Source organism: Catharus ustulatus, chromosome 8 (genome assembly GCF_009819885.2).
Source record: "Catharus ustulatus isolate bCatUst1 chromosome 8, bCatUst1.pri.v2, whole genome shotgun sequence".
Taxonomy (NCBI): domain Eukaryota; kingdom Metazoa; phylum Chordata; class Aves; order Passeriformes; family Turdidae; genus Catharus; species Catharus ustulatus.
In genome coordinates, this window is record NC_046228.1 from 502,791 (window position 1) to 522,026 (window position 19,236).

Consider the following 19,236-nt stretch of genomic DNA (forward strand, 5'->3'; position numbering starts at 1 on the left):
GAGGGCTGCCTCCTTTTCCTGCTCACCATTTCACAGAAATGTTCATTTCAGCACCACTCCTGCCAACAAGCTGCTCTGTGCTGCTCCTTTCTTTCCTTCCAGTAAAAAAAGAATTTATTTGTTCCAGTTAATTACCACATATTGGGACTTCTTGTCTTCACTTCTGGAGCAGGAAGCGAGGAGCTGTCTGAGGACATCAACAACCCTGTAGAAAGTTTTGGTGGTGATGTCAAGGTGAGAGCAGTGTCACTTCTCAGGTGACATCACTGTGGTGACCCTTCCCCACTGCACACTTCATCTGCACAGGGACAGGCCCTCAGTCCTGCCAGGGTGATAAATACCTGTCAGCCAGCAGCAGGTCGGTGGGTGGCAGTGCCAGAGCTGTCCCCACTGTCCCCAAGCACACACAGGCTGTGTGGCTGTGGCTCTGCATCCCCACATCCCCTGCCACACATCAAAATCATCACCCAATGGAAATGGCACAGATCTCACATGACCAAAGCGACAGCTCTTACATTTCTGAAGTGAAAAGAGCCTTGAGATTCACCCTGCAGTGTCAGTTGGACCTTCCTCTTCATCTGAGCTCCAGCAAACAACACCAGGCTTATCTACCACAGCCCTGCACCAAAGTCAGCACCAGAAAAGGCATCTCAGATCTGGGGCTGCAATGAGATTACAGCCAGGCAAGGGGGGATAAATCCAGCTGCTGTTAGATTGTCTGCACGGCCAGGGATCTTACCTGTGCTAAACAACTTTAATCTTTAATCCTTTCAGACTGCAGAATCAGTCAAAGCAGAGCTGGCAACTTCCAAAACAAATTGTCAGGAATTGTTGGTGGCACATTTTCTTCCAGATGCCAGTTCTGAGAGAGAAAAACACAAACATGTTTTAAACCCAGAAAGGGAGGCTGGCATTCCTTGGTATGTCAAATGTCACACGTGAGCACTGCCTCTGTGTTTCTGTGGGAGGAGCACCTAAAGGGCACTGAGGAATGCACAGCATCAACTGCACACAGAAGTGATGGATTCAAGGATCTTTTTCTTAAAAAGAAAAGAAAAGGAAAGGAAAGGAAAGGAAAGGAAAGGAAAGGAAAGGAAAGGAAAGGAAAGGAAAGGAAAGGAAAGGAAAGGAAAGGAAAGGAAAGGAAAGGAAAGGAAAGGAAAGGAAAGGAAAGGAAAGGAAAGGAAAGGAAAGGAAAGGAAAGGAAAGGAAAGGAAAGGAAAGGAAAGGAAAGGAAAGGAAAGGAAAGGAAAGGAAAGGAAAGGAAAGAAAAAAGAAAAAAGAAAAGAAAAGAAAAGAAAAGAAAAGAAAAGAAAAGAAAAGAAAAGAAAAGAAAAGAAAAGAAAAGAAAAGAAAAGAAAAGAAAAGAAAAGAAAAGAAAAGAAAAGAAAAGAAAAGAAAAGAAAAGAAAAGAAAAGAAAAGAAAAGAAATCCAGGAATTCAGGACCACAGCCAGGAATCTGTAGGGTGCCAGAGGAGCTGTGGCTGCCCCTGCATCCCTGGAAGTGCCCCAGGATATTCCCATGCTTGGAGCAGCCTGGGCCAGGGAAGGTGTCCCGGGGCAGGGAGGGATGGGATGAGCTCTGGTGTCAGTTGTGACTCTCTGGAGCACTGAGTACCAGGGCACAGCTCAGTCTGACACTGCCTGTGCTCCCTGAGATCTGCCCCTGAGCAGGGGAGAAAGGTTACTGCAGCATGCTTTTCCTGGAATAGATTTTCTTTGAGGCTACTTAGGTAATTAAATCCTAATTGCAAGCAAATACAAATTGTATTTGTAAACCAGAGGGCAACGTTCATGGCAAATACCCATGGATCAATGCTGGAAGAAGTATGGCTTTGTATTTGTTTACCTGAAACAAAAAATATTTGAGGGTAATTTTATTTAAGGTTAGATAGAAAAATACATTAGGATTGAAAGCAGTGATATCATTCCATTAATTACAGCAGGAATTATTTCAGCAGTTTGATGTCAGCTTCGTGTTTAGAATTTTACAGCACAATAGTAATGGAGAAACAAGTTCACTGACATTTCAGGGATTGGGAAGGGTCCATAATTTAGGTAAATCTTCCTAAAGCAGGACTTTCAGTGTTCCTTTTTCAGATCTGGTTGTCCAGCTGCTCACTGAAGCCTGAGTTCTCTGCAGCATCAGCACAGTAACACAACCCCACTCCTTCAACATGGCACTGTCTAAGAAGATTTTACCTTAATGAGGCAGAAAGAAATAGTGGAGCAAAAGTCAATAAACACATCCCTCCACAGCTTCATTTGACTTTCAGCAAACCAGAGTCACGAGCTCCAGTCCAAAGCAGCAGCCAGAAGGAAATGTCTGAATTCTCAGAATGCATCTCATTAAACTGCAGCAGCATATGTCCTTAATTTCTTAGTAAAACACTTGGTTAATCGAAAAAAATGAATGACACAAGGAGAAAAGCAAACAGACATGGAAATGAAAATAAAAACAACAACAACTTAAAGGAGGCAGAAGTCACCAAAAAATTAACGGGCTGAATTTTTCAAACAGTGCCAGAAATAAAATCACTCTTTCACACGATTAGAAAGAGAAAGCATTACAGCATTAAAGCATTACAGAACATTCAGCAGGGCACACATTTGGTGCTGCAAAAGGCTAAACCAAAACAAGAAGTGCAGCGTGGGAGCAGCACAGGAGGCAGCGCTGCAATCACACCTTGGTTCTGAGCCCTGCTGGGCAAGGGACATCCCTGAATGTCCCTGGAGCTGCTGCTGGCACCTGCAGGGCTGCTCTCAGAGTGCCAGCCTGCCCTGCCAGGATGGGCCAGCTTGGCTTCAGGGCTGCAGAGCTCTGTGCTGTGTCCCGTGGGGCACTGCAGGTGAGACCGAACCACGGGATGCTCTGGGCTGGGAGGGACCCCAAATCCCCCCCAGAGCCACCCCTGCCATGGCAGGGACACCTCCTGCTGTCCCAATGTCCAGCCTGGCCTTGGGCACTGCCAGGGATCCAGGGGCAGCCACAGCAAATCTGGGAATTCCATCCCATCCTACCAGGGAACAATTCCTGCCCAAATCCCATCCAAACCCACCCAGTGTCAGCTCAGAGCCATCCCTGTGTGCTGTCCCTCCATCCCCTGTGTGCTGTCCCTCCATCCCCTGTGTGCTGTCCCTCCATCCCTGTGTCCTGTCCCTCCATCCCCTGTGTGCTGTCCCTCCATCCCCTGTGTCCTGTCCCTCCATCCCCTGTGTGCTGTCCCTCCATCCCCTGTGTGCTGTCCCTCCATTCCCTGTGTGCTGTCCCTCCATTCCCTGTCCCCTGTCCCTCCGTCCCCTGTCCCCTGTCCCTCCATCCCTGTCCCCAGTCCCTCCATCCCTGTCCCCAGTCCCTCTCAGCTCTCCTGGAGCCCCTTCAGGCTCTGAGCTCTCCCTGGATCCCTCTCCTGTCCAGTCCCAGCTCTCCCAGCCTGGCTCCAGCCCTGGAGCAGCTCTGTGGCTTCTCTGGGCTCTCTCCAGCAGTTCCAGGTCCTTCAGCTCCAGCTTCCCTCTGAGACCCCACATCCAGCTCAGTGTCACTGTCCCTGTCCCTGTCACTGTCACTGTCACTGTCACAACCCTGTGTGTGACCCTCCAGCCAATCCCACCCCCACCCAGTCCATCCATCAAATCCCTGCCTTCCAACACCATTTACTGGTTAACTGTGGTGGTGTTAAAAGACTTGGAACAGCTGGCTCAGAGTCATTACTATTAGCATCTTTAAAAATAGAACTGGCAGTATTTACAGAAACACTAATGATAGGAAAATATGTGAAATTTCCCTCTTATGTAATGTTTATTGAAAGAATTATGTGTTCTCTTAGAGGGACTCTTAAAAATAAACACAGGCTTTTCTCTGTGGGCTTTCTTCTCGATGAAGAAGAAATGTGAATTTTGGGAGTCACAGTGATGTTCCTTTCATCGTCTTAAACGTGTTGCAATTACAGCCATTATATTCTGGGTAGGGCTTTTTAAGGAATTTAATATCATGGTATCTTGCCCCCCTTGTTTCTATGCCCAGATGAGGAGTTTCTCACAATATTTGCCTCCTTGGCAGTTTTGTGATAATTGGTGGCATTTTTGTTCAGAAACCACTTCATCAGCTCCCTGAGACCAGATAACCACGAGGAACAGAACGCTGCTCCAGGCACTTCCAGCTCTATTCACACGGGTTTGAGTCAGGAGAACTTCACTGGTACCAGGGAACTTGATCCTGATTTGCAGCAATGAAAGCAGTTAATTGTGATTCTGTGCCACCAGAACAGGGCAGAGTGGGACTGCAACACTCCCAGCAGGGCACAGCACAGCAAGGCAAACTCCAGGACCTGTGCTGCTTCATTGAAATGTGAGATGAACGGTGAAGTTTAAACGTGAGCTTCAGTTTCCCTCGTGCTAATTTTGACACGATGTAAAATACACAGCTCATGGTGCTTGGGAATGGGAACGATCAGTCACTCCTCAAGGAAGACTCATTCACTTGCAGAACTGAGGCATTTGGGAAAAGTGGGATGGAATGATTGCTGATAGAAATACTTAGATTAAAATAATAACCTGGGAATTTAATAAAGAATGTATTTGGCTTTATGGCGTGTCCCAGTGAAATGGATGCACACTGACTCTGCCCAGGAGTGTCAGTGGGTTGTGATGGTGGTTCTGGCTGGACAGAGCCAGTTTGGCTCAGCACACACAGTTCTGTGAGGCTGGGGAAGGTTTCATGGCTGGTGAAGTGAGACAAAACTCTCATCTCTTCGAATCTGTGGGAAAAGAGTGAATGCACAAAATCAAACGTGGAAGGGAAAATTCAAACTGTCCCAAAGGTGCGGGGGGGGCTGTGCCCTGTGCCAGGCTCTGCTCCCAGCAGGTGAAACCCACGGTGCCAGCTGGGCTGCCCAGGGCTGCAGCTCTGACCCACGGGCTGGCCAGCGGCCACACACTCCTGGGCAGTGGCCACATTGTCCTGGGCAGCGGCCACATTGTCCTGATCAGTGGCCACATTGTCCTGGGCAGTGGCCACGTGCTCCTGGGCAGTGGCCACGTGCTCCTGGGCAGTGGCCACATTGTCCTGGGCAGTGGCCACGTGCTCCTGGGCAGTGGCCACACTCTCTGGGTCAGCAGCCACACTCTCCGAGTCAGTGGCCACACTCTCCAGGTCAGTAGCCACACTCTCCTGGGCAGTGGCCACGCTCTGCAGGTCAGTGGCCACACTCTCTGGGTCAGTGGCCACACTCTCCAGGTCAGTGGCCACGCAGCACCGTGAGCCCTGGACCCAGGGGTGGGTCTGGCCCAGCCTGGAGCCCCTGCAGGGCTCTCCTGGGGCAGGGGCTGGGCACTGCCCACCACGGAACTCTGCTGTCCCTGTGCTTCTCTCCTGCTCTCCCTGCTCTTCTCTCCTGCTGTCCCTGGAGGAGCAGAACCTTCTCTCAGCTTCTCTGTCTCAGATCCAAGCAAACCATCCAATCTGCTGCATGCCAGGACTGACAGACACACACAGCATCCCCAGGACTGGTAAAATGCCTCATTGTCTCTTCATTACACAAAAACCACTAAAACAGGGCTGGAAAACAAAGAGGAGAACCTGAAAAGAAGGAGTAACGGAGTCCCAGTGTTTTCCAGGACAGCCTGTTCCCAGTGACCCCTTGGGCCACCCAAATCTGCCCCTTAGAGGTGCAGCCAGAGCTACAGCCCAAGATGTTTGAGGAATAAATTACTGTGAAAGTCAGCTTTTATTTAAACTCCCTCATTTCAAACACAAAGTGGTTCTCTGTTTCCCTGGAGACCGGGATATGTAAGAAGGCAGAATTTTCTCTCCATTTCCCTTTCCTACACTGGACCACTGCAGAGCAGGTTGTGGATTTTCCTTGTTCCCTCCTGCAGGACTGGCAGTGGTGATGGCTGGCCCTTGTCCTCGGGTGTCTGGGGCTGTCACTGAGCTGTGCTGGCGCTCTGACACGCAGCTGTGGCTGAGGGATCCACACCTTGCACTGCTCGCTCCTCACTGGTTTCAAACTGGTGTCAGCCACCAGTGCCCAAGGAACAGAAAGGGAGACTCTTTTCAAGTTCTTGAACTAGAAAATAAATACACTTTAAATGAATATAATTCTGCTATAATAATGGAGCACTAAAAACAAACAAACAAAAACTTACAAGATCTGTTATTTGTCTCCTATTTGACTTCTGTTTGGAAGGTAAAAGCATTCACAACCTGCTCAATGAAGAATGAATTGAACAAACCTGTGTTGCACTGTCTGTCTCTGCACAGGGAAAAGAATTAGGAGATGGAGTGGAATAAAACCTCCCTCTGGCATGAGGACAAACATATCTCTAAGTCCTAATCCTTTTCCTATACTACATCTTGAAAATTTATTGGGAAAAGACTTTGACTCTGTGCTCTGGATTTCATTGCCCAAATACCAGTGGAGAATGAGAAAGAAATGACAACTGACTGGAGCTGTTTGATGGCATCTTTCATCCTTTTCCTACAGAATGTAAAGGCAGGAGAAAGGAAGGAGGAAAGCTGATAATTCAGATTCACAGTGTATTTAAACACAAACCTATACCCAAACAAAGCTAAAATTACTGTCTTGTATAAAAGTGTTCTATCTTTTTATTTGAGAGCAAATTCTTTCTGAGTTTTCAAAGAAATATTCTTTGAGAACTATTCTTTGCCATTGGAAAACTGTTCTTAAATGATACCCTTCCATTGTAATCCTCTTACAACTTCCCTTGAAATAATGACTGCCTCGCACGCGTTACTGAGGAGCAGTGACTGACGCACCCACCTCAAAACGTGCTGGGGAAGAAAACAGCATCAATTTAAAGTGAAAACCTGGGAACCAGCACCGCAGGGACCATGGAGGTGTAACAGCTGTGGGCTGCTGGCTCCAGGGCTGTCCTTGCCGTGGCGTTTCTGACGTGGTCTGCTGGCACTGAGAGTTATTCCTGAGGGATGTTCTCATTAGCCATGTCACGAGACACTCCAGTTCAGCAAGCCACGAAAACCCAAGTCAGGAGCCTGTTCCAGCCCAACATTCTCACGGGTTTAGCAAGGCCATGTGCTGGTGCCACCCCTGGACTGGGGCCAGCACGGTACCAGGGCAGCCTGGGGGATGAGCAGGAGCTGGGTGCTGGTGGGGAGAGCTCAGGAGCCAGAACCTGCCCTGATCCCCGGGCAGCAGGGGAGGGGGATCCTGCCCCGCTCAGGTGAGACCCCACCTGCAGAGTTGCCCAGCCCTGCCAGCACATCGGGCTGTCACAGCAAGTCCAGAGGAGGCCCTGGGGATGGTTTGAGGGACGGAGCGTCTGTGCCGTGAGGAAAGGGTGACAGAGCTGGGACTGGCCCGCATGGAGAATAAAAAGCTTTGTGGTGAATTTATCGGGGCGTTCCGGTGCCGGGAGGGGGCCTGCTAGAAGGATGGAGAGAAGGATGGAGAGAAGGATGGAGAGAAGGATGGAGAGAAGGATGGAGAGAAGGATGGAGAGAAGGATGGAGAGAAGGATGGAGAGAAGGATGGAGAGAAGGATGTTTACAAGTGCCACGACAAGGGGGAATGGCTTCTGGTGATTTCGGCTACGGGCAGCGAGCCTGGGGAGCCAGGCGAGATGAGCGGGACCGGACAGAGAGCTGGGGACAGGACAGAGAGCTGGGGACAGGACAGCGGGATGGGGACAGGACAGAGGGATGGGGACAGGACAGAGAGCTGGGGACAGGACAGAGAGCTGGGGACAGGACAGCGGGCTGGGGACAGGACAGAGGGCCGGGGACAGGACAGAAGCTGGGGACAGGACAGCGGGCTGGGGACAGGACAGAGGGCCGGGGACAGGACAGAGGGCCGGGGACAGGACAGCGGGACGGGGACAGGACAGCGGGCTGGGGACAGGACAGCGGGCTGGGACAGGACAGAGGGCCGGGGACAGCACAGAGAGCTGGGGACAGGACAGCGGGCTGGGGACAGGACAGAGAGCTGGGGACAGGACAGAGAGCTGGGGACAGGACAGAGAGCTGGGGACAGGACAGGGGGCCGGGTACAGGACAGAGAGCTGGGGACAGGACAGCGGGACGGGGACAGGACAGAGGGCTGGGGACAGGATAGCGGGCTGGGGACAGGAGCACAGCAACGGGGCTGGGGACAGGACAGCGGGCTGGGGACGGGACAGAGGGCTGGGGACAGGACAGCGGGATGGGGACACGACAGAGAGCTGGGGACAGGACAGCGGGCTGGGGACAGGACAGCGGGCTGGGGACAGGATCACAGCAATGGGTCCGGTGCGGGGCCGGGCGAGTTCGTTGCGGGCAGCTCGGGGCTGGCCCGGAGCGCCGCCCTCGGCACGGCCCCGGCCCCGCACCGGGGGATGCGGGCGGAGCCGGGAGGGACATCCCGGCCCTCCCCGGTCCCGCCCCCGGCTCCTGGCCCCGCTCTGCTCCACCCCAGTGCCCGCATCCCCCCGGCCCAACCCCACCTCGCGGTCCCGTTCCGCTCCACCCCGCTGCCCGCATCCCCGGCCCGCATCCCCCTGCCCGCATCCCCCTGCCCGCATCCCCCGGCCCGCTCCTCCTCCCGGCCCCGCTCCGCTCATCCCACCCCGCCCGCATCCCCCGCCCCCGGCCCCGCTCCACCCCGCTGCCCACATCCCCCGGCCCGGCCCCACCTCCCGCCCCGCTCCGCCCCTCCCGCATCCCCCGGCCCCGCTGTCTGTCCCCGCTGTCCCCGCTGTCTGTCCCCGCTGTCCCCGCTGTCCCCGCTGTCCCCGCTGTCTGTCCCCGCTGTCTGTCCCCGCTGTCGCCGCTGTCCCCGCCCCGCCGCGCTGTGGCCGCCGCGGGCAGCGGGCGGGAGCGGCGGTGCCGGGCGCTGCCATGCGGGCGGGCGGGGCCGGTGCCGGTGCCGGTGCCGGGGCGCGGGGCGGCTGAGGGCGGCGGCGGGGCCGCCCGCGGGAGCCGCCGGGGAGAGGCCGCAGGGCATGCCAGCCGCCTGCCCCGATGTTTCACTGGAGCAAGTGGAAGAAGAGGATGGGAGCGAGCGCCTCCTCCTCCAAGAGACCCGTGTTCGACGAGCGGGAGGACGGTGAGTGCGCACCGGGATGCTCCGGTGCCCGCCCTGCCCCGGGATGCTCTGCCCTGCCCTGCCCAGGATGTCCAGCCCCGGGGTACCCTGCTCAGCCCAGCCCGGGTGTCCAGCCCCGGGGCACCCAGCCCAGCCCAGATGTCCAGCTCCGGAACACCCTACTCTGCCCAGTACGGGGTGTCCAGCCCGGGGCACCCTGTCCTGCCCTGCCCCGGGATGCTCTGCCCTGCCCTGCCCAGCCCAGCCTGGGTGTCCAGCCCCGGGGTACCCAGCCCAGCCCAGGTGTCCAGCTCCGGAACACCCTGCCCTGCCCAGCCCGGGGTGTCCAGTCCCGGGGCACCCAGCCCTGCCCAGCCCGGAGTGTCCAGCCCCGGGGCACCCTGCCCTGCCCTGCCCCGGGATGCTCTGTCCTGCCCTGGGATGCCCAGCCCCGCGGTGCCTGTCCCGGCTGCCGAGCCGTCCCTGCCCGGCACAGGGGTCCCGGGCGCTGCCTCCCCGCAGGACACAGGGATTTTCTCCCCGGACACTCTCGGACACCCCGGGATGCCCCCCGGACACGGGGTTCAAACGAGGCGGGCTGGGAAGGGGACAGCGAGGGGACAGTCCAGCACAAAGTTTCAGTCTGTGCACGGGCAGCGCTCCTCGGACCGAGGAAGGGCCGAGCGCCGCACGAGCGCTGCTGTCCGTGCAGAAAGCTGCTCTGGGGTTTTCCCCAAAATACTAGCTGTTTTTTTGTTTTTTTGTTTTATAAATACACCGTGAAATACCACGGCTGCATTAGAAATCTCGGGTGCGGGCTGAGGTTTCAGAGGAACGACGGAAGAACTTTGCCTGGGTGGGGAAGAGTCGGGAGAGCCGAGGGGCAGCACACGGGCACCGGGCGGCCGGGACAGCCCTGAATCTGCGCTGGCCCTGTGGCACCAACCCAGCACACACACAAATAAACCTCTGTGTGTGGGGGGGCTGGAATTGGGCACTGGATGAGCCTGGAGCTGGATGTGCCAGTTTGAGCCTGAGTGCAGCGATGTGGAGCTCGGGGTCTGCTGGAGCTCCCTTGGTGAGGGGACCACACCTGTCTGTGCTGCTCTGGCAGGGTTAAATCAGGCAAACTTTCCCTGGCACAAGAGCTGGTTGGTTTCCCCAGCACGTTTTTATTAGCAATTCACACTGAGCAAGCCGGGTGAAGACTCAAATCGGAGGCTTTGCTGCAATTTCATTCTGAAAGCAGAATTTCTTTCTGAGAGGGTTTTAATTGTGCCCCGAGCCTGTGTGCAGCCAGCCAGGGCGAGTGATCTCTGCAGCTGAACGGCTGCTGACAGGAGCCTGGACACCTCTGCAGGTACTTTCCAGCAGTGCTTTCTCTGTGTCCCAATTATTGGCACGTTGCTTCCTTGGTATCTCCTGCTTTTCCATAATTCCTTGTTAGAGTGTGCTCAGAGCAATTACAGTGTTGTTCCAGTGAACTCATATTTACTGTCATGGCACGGTTGCCATGGTGATCTCTTCAGACATCCCAATAACTTCCTTAGATAAAGAAGCCAGTTGATACTTGGGTTTGTGTGTGACATAATGTGGAAGAGTGACTAGTGACAACAGTTTAATGAGAAATTGATTAAAGATATAAAAAGGAAAAGGCTGGTGGTACGTGACATTTTGCCCACACGGCTCCTTGTGATGGCTCTCTGCACAAGGATGAGCCTGACTGCTGAAATCCAGCAGATAATCCCTATTATTTTCTCTGGGTGTATGGAAATAGAAGGGTAACGTTTATTGTAGTCAGTAGTAACACAACTATATTTCCCCTCACATAAATCCAATTCTGAATCATTGCAGACCTTACATCCCTGGCTTCCTGGGGCCTGGTTTTGGGGCTTCTCTGAGTCCCTGGATCCTGTCCAGGCTGAGCCAGCACACGGGGGATGCCCTGGGGGTGAGCAGTTCGTGTTTGCTGTCCCTTGGTGTAAAACTGCTGCTCCAGAGTCACCCACTGTGTGCCCCTCCATGAGGATTGCCTCAGCCTGCCCTGCCCAGCCCCAGCTGCTGTCGGATCTGCTCTGGATGAAGCAGGAGCTCGTGTGTCACACCTTCCCTGGGGACAGCCACGGCTGCTGCTGGCCCTGGTGGGATGTGGGGTTGAGCTCTCCGAGTCTGTGTGTCCTAAGGCCCTCCTCTCAACCCTGTCTGCTTTTCCAGCGTTTCTGTCCGTGCTGGGGCTGCCCTTGCTCTTGGGCACAGGTGGAAGCTGCTGCCTGGAGGGGCAGGCTCCTGGTCCCCCCACGGCCGAGGCACAGCTGGGCTGTGCTGTCCCCATCCCAGCGCACCCAGCTCAGGCTGTGGAGCTGGGAGTGCCTGGTGTGCCCAGTGCTATGTGCTGGGCACAGCCCATCTGTCCATCTGTCCATCTGTCCATCTGTCCATCTGTCCATCTGTCCAAGTCTTGGGGTGCCCTGCCTGCCTGCACACTGTGCTGCTCCCTGCTTGCACACACAGCCTGAGAGATGTTTCTGGGTGTTTCAGAATTGGAATTATTATTATTATTATTATTATTATTATTATTATTATTATTATTATTATTATTATTATTATTATTACTATTATTATTATTACTATTAATGATAATAATAACAATAATAATAATAATAATAATAATAATAATAATAATAATAATAATAATAATAATAATAATAATAAATAATAGGGAATCTGGCTGTGGAAGGACAGTGCCTGTGTGTCTGTGTGTGCTTCCAGGGAGCCCTGGTGTGATGGGTTTCTCTGGCTGCAGGAGCTGCTGCTCCAGCGGGTTCCAGTCCCACAGAAAACCTGGCAAGCTGCACATCCATCAGCTGGGAGGGAGCTCCAGCCTGTCCAGCTGGAGATGCTGCCCAGGGACACCCTTGAGAGCCTGGTTTTGGTGAGGGGCAATGTACCCTGTGCATGAATGGAGAAAGTTAATAAATGGAGGGGAAGGAGGAAGAACAAAGTAAAGGGGAATATGGGAAGAAGAAAGCAAGGCAAGAGGACAGAAGGGCTGCAGGGTGGGGCACTCAGAGTTGTGGTGGGCTCAGTGAGCTGCAGTGAAGTGTAGTGGGCTCTGCATTTCCACCATCAGCTTTTTTTTTTGTCAGGAAAAACACACCTTGTGTGCAGGGGCTTCTCAGGGTTTGTTATTTATCTCTGTAAGATCCTTTAAAACTCCTCACTCCAGCAGTGGCTTTGCTCTCCAGCCCCAGGGGACGGTGGTCACTGCCTGTCTGCTGGCTGAGACACATCTCTGTGCAGGGCACTGGGGTCTCACAGAACCCTCTGGGCTGGAAAAACCCTCCCAGAGCCCACCTGAGCCCATCTCCACCTTGTCTCAGTGCCACCCCCAGGAATTCCTGGGACACTCCAGGGATGGGGATCCAGCCCTGCCTGGGCAGCTCCAATCCCTGAGCTCCCTTTCCATGAGGAAATTCCTGCTGTGCCCACCCTGAGCTCCCCTGCCCACCCTGAGCTGTTCCCTCTGCTCCCGTCCCTGTTCCCAGACCCCAAATCCCCCCGGTGTCCCCTCCTGGCAGGGACTTGGAGAGCGAGAGGAGACATGGAAATCATGAGGCTTGTTTGTCATTTGGGAGGAATTATGCTGTCATTCTGGGAAACAGCCAAGCAAGTTTTATTGACATCGCCCTCCTTTTTTATTTTCATAGTATTTCTTAAGTTTATTTTTTATACCAAGTGAGGAAAACCTGTCATTGTGAAGCCAATGGGAATGTTTCAACCCAGATATCCACAAGATGCTTGGCAGAGTTGTTGGGCTCGGGCACTGGGCTGAGCAGGAGGAAATACAGGGCACACTTAGTGCTATTAGCACTGCCCACAGTTGTGTTACAGGAGAGAGGGGGGAAACCACTGCATGATTTATCTCTCTGTGCAATTATGTCTGAAGAGGAATTTCAAGAGTGCCTTTTGGATGTGGTTTCTCCTGAATCAAAGTGGTTTACTAAAAAACCTGTGTGTAAATGTACATGAGAATCTGTGAAGCCATCTGCTACTTTTTGCTTTGCTGTGCCTCCCCTGGCTGACACGAGGTGAGGGGTCCAGGGCTCCTGTCCCTGTCCTGATGCTGAGTTAGTTTTTCTGCTGATGTTCAAGGTTTTACTGGTGCAGCCCAGTGGCTCTCATCATGGTTAGGATTTTGTCTGAATCACTTTTCCCCCATCCCTTGTGTGACTGCCAGAATGCAGCTGGTGTTTTGTAAGGGGGTCAGGTGCAGGCGCCTGTGTTTGTTCTACTTGCATCAAAATCAACTTTAAACACGAGTTTCCAGTTCTACAGCTCATGGTGAAGCTGTCCCACTAAAGCAGCCTGGCTGGGAGAAGGGTGTGCTTGGGGTTGGTCCAGGCCAGGTGAGGTGTCCGTGGGTGTCCTGTGCTCTTCCCCTCTGGGGAACAAACTGAGATAACCCTGGGCAGAGGCAGCAGGCTGGGACTGGGGCTGAAACAACTGCAGGAGCAGCCAGCAGGTTTGGGGTGTGCAGGGTGGGAGGTTTGGGGTGTGCAGGGTGGGAGGTTTAGGGGTGAGGTTTGGGGTGTGCAGGGTGGGAGGGTGCCCTGGTCATCCATGAAATAAATTGGGCCAGGAGAGCAGCTCCTTTGTCAGGCCTTTATTAAAAAAATCAGCTTGGGTGGGGAGCCTGAGGGGTTGCACACCATCACTGCTCCCGATGCTTGATCCATAAGAGGAGGAGGAGGAGGAGGAGTGCAGCTTTGTCCTCACAGGCAGAGCTGGGGCCTCCGTCCTCACGAGAATCCCAAGGAAAATGATCTTGGCTCATAGTCCAGGGGGTCATGTTGGTAGGGTGCTGTTGAGGTCATGGCAATGGAATCAAGGCAGCTCAGGATCATAAATTCATGTTCTGCACCGTTTTCCCAACCTGGGGACACTATCCTCAGTTCCAGAAATCATTTGGGCTCATTGTTTTAAGGGGTTTTTAACTCCGAATGGTGTCCCAGTGTCCTTTGCACCCCCTTTCATTTGCATACGGCTCAATGACGTCACCCTCCATGCGCCATTTCAGGGCAGCAGCAGCGTTACCCGATGGAAGGGAAAGGGCACATGGGTGAGACAACTGGGGACTGGAACAGAATGAGGCCAATAATTTAACATCAACAGTTCACATTAATTGGGAATCAGAACAGGGTAAGGCTTGGAATTTAACATTAACAATTAACACGAAAACTGAACAAACTTGGGGACTTGTTCCTAACGATCCACGTGTGGGGCCATCCTGCTGTGCTGCTGGGAGATGGATCCAAGGCTCAGGAAAAGTTTCTGTGTGAGGTGGTCAGTGCCATAAACCACGTGCTGGTTCTGGGGCAGCACATGGCCTGGCTGTGTCCCCTGGTCCCTAAGCATTGTCCCTGCTCCTGCTGCTGCCAGCCTTGCTCCTCCTGCCCCGGCTGCTCCTCACAGACCCGGCTCTGTCACCTCAGCTGGGCAGGGCTGGCAAACCTCGGGCAGAAATGTGTCCGTTTTATTGGAAATCTCTGCTCTAGTGCCCAGTTAGGCACTTGTAAAATCCCAAATCCCCAAATGCCCCTCATTTGGGGTCAGATACAGATGTGTTAGGTTTCTGTGCTCTGCAAACCACTGACTAAAGTGTTCCCTGCTCAGGCTACAAGGAGAACTTTTTTGCAGCCTGACTTTCTGGCTGTGGGTTGGGAGCACAGATGCCTTCCCTGGTACTGAAACCCAAGGGAAAAAAGCCTCTCTGTGTTATCAGAGTGTAGCTAAGCGAGCAGGCGGCGGGAGGAGGGAGTGGGAGCTGCAGGGAGGTGTCAGCACAGCTGGGTTCAGCACTGCCAGAGGGGCTCTGCTGCTGCTGGCCCTGGCTCTGGGCTGGGCTGAGCCTGGCCAGGGATTTGCTCCCTGCCTGGGCTCTGTGTGCCAGCCCCAGCTCAGCCACTGCCCCAGCTCAGCCACTGCCCCAGCTCAGCCACTGCCCCAGCTCAGCCACTGCCCCTCACTCCCACCAAGGACACAGAGCTGCTGTGAGGCTCTGCAGTGTGTGATGGAATGCAGAACTGGGTGAAATCCTGGGAATTCCCAGTGCCAGGTGAGGGAGGAGTGTGGTGCCATGTGCAGTGTTTGGGCTGCTGGCTCTGAGCTGTTGAGGGCTGTGCTGTCCCCTGCACCCTGCTGGCCGAGCCCCTGCCCAGGGGGCTGGCTCAGGGCTGGACACAAGCCCTGCACTCTCCAGGGGCTCTGTGTCTGTGGGAGATCTGAGCAGAGGAGAGCAGGGTGAAATGAGTCCTCAGGGCAGCTGGGACTGCTCACACAGAGCTGGAGTAACAGAACACAAACAAACACACCAGCACTTTGAGGGACATGTGACAGATAGGGAGGGACAAGGGCAGTCAAGGAAAAGTCACTGAAGTACCATTCAAGTGAAATATTAAATCAGATTAATACTTGGTGCATTCTGTGCAGGCCACCGTCCCATGGCTGGCTTGCAATGGCTTCCTGTGATTTGGGAATAACATGCAGGAGCACATAGCTGGGGTCTGCCCACAGCTGGGGTCTGCCCACCTTCCTCACCGTGTCCCAGGGCTGGTGTGGTGTCCCCAGGGCTGGCCTGGTGTCCCCAGGGCTGGTGTGGTGACCCCAGGGTTGGTGTGGGGTCCCCAGGGCTGGTGTGGTGTCCCCAGGGCTGGTGTGATGACCCTAGGGCTGGTGTGGTGTCCCCAAGGCTGGCCTGGTGTCCCCAGGGCTGGTGTGGTGTCCCCAGGGCTGGCCTGGTATCCCCAGGGCTGGTGTGATGTCCCCAGGGCTGGTGTGATGTCCCCAGGGCTGGTGTGATGTCCCCAGGGCTGGCTGGGCTGGGCCACCCCATTAATCATCACTGTGGTGATTAATCAAACTCCCTGTGCTGGGATGGGGCCACAAGTCCCAGAGGTAGCACAGCTCCCTGCCAGCTGTGTGGTGTCCCTGCCAGCTGTGGGTGTCCCTGCCCAGCTGTGGGGTGTCCCTGCCAGCTGTGGAGTGTGTCTGCCCAGCTGTGGGGGTCCCTGCCAGCTGTGGGTGTCCCTGCCAGCTGTGGGTGTCCCTGCCCAGCTGTGGGGTGTCCCTGCCCAGCTGTGGGTGTCCCTTCCAGCTGTGGGTGTCCCTGCCAGCTGTGTGTGTCCCTGTCCAGCTGTGGGTGTCCCTGCCCAGCTCTGGGTGTCCCTGCCCAGCTGTGGGTGTCCCTGACAGCTGTGGGGTGTCCCTGCCCAGCTGTGGGGTGTCCCTGTCCAGCTGTGGGTGTCCCTGCCAGCTGTGTGGTGTCCCTGTCCAGCTGTGGGGTGTCCCTGCCAGCTGTGGGGTGTGCCAGCACCTGCCCAGCTGTGGGTGTCCCTGCCCAGCTGTGGGTGTCCCTGCCAGCTGTGGGGTGTCCCTGCCCAGCTGTGGGTGTCCCTGCCCAGCTGTGGGGTGTCCCTGCCAGCTGTGAGGTGTCCCTGCCAGCTGTGGGGTGTCCCTGCCCAGCTGTGGGTGTCCCTGCCCAGCTGTGGGTGTCCCTGCCAGCTGTGTGGTGTCCCTGTCCAGCTGTGGCGTGTCCCTGCCAGCTGTGTGGTGTCCCTGCCCAGCTGTGGGTGTTCCTGCCAGCTGTGGGTGTCCCTGCCCAGCTGTGGGTGTCCCTGCCAGCTGTGGGGTGTCCCTGCCCAGCTGTGGGTGTCCCTGCCCAGCTGTGGGTGTCCCTGCCAGCTGTGGGGTGTGCCAGGGAGCCCCCGTTCTGGCTGGGCCCTGCCTTGGTGTTCATCTCCTGAGGTGCAGTGTTGGCTCAGCTTCTCTGCACAGAAGATAAATGCCAGTGTCCCCTTTCCCTCTGCTCTTCAGGAGTGAGATTGCTTTTGGTGACAGCTGTGGGAAATCCAGAGTGCCTGGGATGTGTGGGAGCAGCCGTCCCTGCCCCTGCCAGGCCCTGAGGAGTGCCAGTGCTGCTGTGTTCACTGACACCTCACTGGGCAGGGCTCTCCAGGGGCTGCAGTGCTCAGGGGATGCAGGCACTGAAGGATGCTCTCAGCTGTGTGCCTTGCTGGTTTTTCTGTGCCCATGAATCCTTGCAGGCTGCTGGTTAGCCCTGCTGTGTAATTAAATTAAATTAAACTGCAATGTAATGTCTTTATAGCTGTGCTGATGTTTCTGGAAGCTGACAGATTTCATCTGTTATTCCAGAAAATCTCCTCACTTGGTTCAGGGGCTCCAGCAGAGAGCTGGTGGGCTCCTGAGGGTGAGGGTGCCCGAGTGATTTTGGGGTAACCTGCAAAGGGCTGTGTCCACAGAGGTACCTCATTGCCCAGGTCTGCACTTGGGCACAGCTGAGCTCTCCAAAGATAAAGGTGATGTTTTGTATTTCTGTGGATAACCTGTGCACTGCAGGAAGAGCCCAGAGCAGCTCTGGAGCAGAGTGGGCAGGGCAGAGTGAGGCTCTGGAAGCTCTGCTGTGTTACTCTGGTCTCCCATTCCTGCCTGAGCTCTCTTTGCTCAGGAAAAAAAAGATTTCTTTCTCCTTTTCTTTATCTCCCCTGACCATAACTCTCTCCTACCCTCCAACAAAGAAAATGCACAACTCAACAAAAGTCACCATCACTGCCTAAACACCAAATCCTGGGGTGTGATTTGTGTGCTGGGATTTTGGAGGGATCACAGGCCACAAAAGGCCATGATATGAACATTTCAGATATCCAGGGTGGGGAAAAAAGGCAAAGGAACAGGGAAACGTGGTAAAAACTGGGCAGAAACAGATTGAGAATAACACTGCACGCTCGCTTTTTGTGCGCTGCTTCCCAGCCCTGGCGGGAGCTGGCAGGCAGGAGCAGCGAGCAGGGAACACAGAAAATGATCCACATTGTGTTTGGATTGTTTGCACTGCTGGAAAACCTGCTTTATGCTTCACAGAAAATAGGGCCAAAGCTTGGTCCCAAATAATTTGCACTCTGAAGGCTCAATGCTGAGCATGGTAAGCACATGAATAATTCATACACACAGGCCCCAGGATTTCATATTCAAACCTGACTCTAGATCTGCTCAGAACTTTGAACTGGCATGGATTAGTGGCTATTCCAGCCCAGAAGGGGCTTGGCAGGACCTCAGGCACAGGATGAAACAATTCCCTCTCCTGACAGTGCTGGGTGTGTCCCTAGGGGCTGGGGTGGGCTGGGGTGGGCTGGGATGGGCTGGGGTGGGCTGGGATGGGCTGGCCAGTGACCCTGGGGCTGGCCAGTGGTCCTGGGGCTGGCCAGTGACCCTGGGGCTGGCCAGTGGCCCTGGCAGTGGCCAGAGCTGGGGTGGGCTGGGATGGGCTGGCCAGTAGTGCTGGGGCTGGCCAGTGGCTCTGGGGCTGGCCAGTGGCTCTGGGGCTGGTCAGTGGCTCTGGCAGTGGTCCTGGGGCTGGTCAGTGGCCCTGGCAGTGCCCAGAGCTGGGGTGGGCTGGGATGGGCTGGGATGGACTGGGATGGGCTGGCCAGTGGCCCTGGGGCTGGTCAGTGGCCCTGGGGCTGGCCAGAGCTGGGGTGGGCTGGGATGGGCTGGGATGGACTGGCCAGTAGGTCCTGGGGCTGGTCAGTGGCTCTGGGGCTGGCCAGTGGCTCTGGGGCTGGCCAGTGGCCCTGGCAGTGACCCTGGGGCTGGTCAGTGTCTCTGGGGCTGGTCAGTGGCTCTGGGGCTGGCCAGTGGCCCTGGCAGTGACCCTGGGGCTGGTCAGTGGCTCTGGGGCTGGCCGGTGGCTCTGGGGCTGGCCAGTGGCCCTGGGGCTGGCCAGTGGCCCTGGGGCTGGTCAGTGGCTCTGGGGCTGGTCAGTGGCTCTGGCAGTGACCCTGGGGCTGGCCAGTGGCCCTGGGGCTGGTCAGTGGCCCTGGGGCTGGCCAGTGGCTCTGGCAGTGACCCTGGGGCTGGCCAGTGGCCCTGGGGCTGGTCAGTGGCCCTGGCAGTGCCCAGAGCTGGGATGGACTGGTCAGTGGCCCTGGGGCTGGCCAGTGGCCCTGGGGCTGGCCAGTGGCCCTGGCAGTGGCCAGAGCTGGGGTGGGCTGGTCAGTGGCCCTGGGCTGGTCAGTGGCCCTGGCAGTGGCCCTGGGGCTGGTCAGTGGCCCTGGCAGTGGCCAGAGCTCAGTGTCAGTGCCTGCTGAGCCTGACCCTGGCACGCTCAGTGCCCTCCCAGCC

At 55.5% G+C, this 19,236-nt stretch overlaps 1 protein-coding gene and 1 long non-coding RNA gene across 2 annotated transcripts in view; one reads left to right on the forward strand and one right to left on the reverse strand.

The window, feature by feature from the left end:
- Nucleotides 1-5,708: 5,708 nt before the first annotated feature.
- LOC116999166 lies at nucleotides 5,709-7,663 on the reverse strand. The gene is made up of 2 exons (XR_004418531.1): nucleotides 6,149-7,663; nucleotides 5,709-6,063 (listed from the first exon to the last, which is right to left on the reverse strand). It is a non-coding gene; the product is annotated as an uncharacterized LOC116999166 (long non-coding RNA).
- Nucleotides 7,664-8,916: 1,253 nt separating this feature from the next.
- The window catches only part of STK32C (serine/threonine kinase 32C), a 75,049-nt gene continuing 64,729 nt past the window's right edge, over nucleotides 8,917-19,236 (forward strand). Inside the window, exon 1 of the mRNA XM_033066194.2 lies at nucleotides 8,917-9,063. Coding sequence (XP_032922085.1) covers nucleotides 8,979-9,063 — 85 coding nt within the window. The 5' untranslated portion in view covers nucleotides 8,917-8,978. The remainder of the gene's footprint in view (nucleotides 9,064-19,236) is intronic.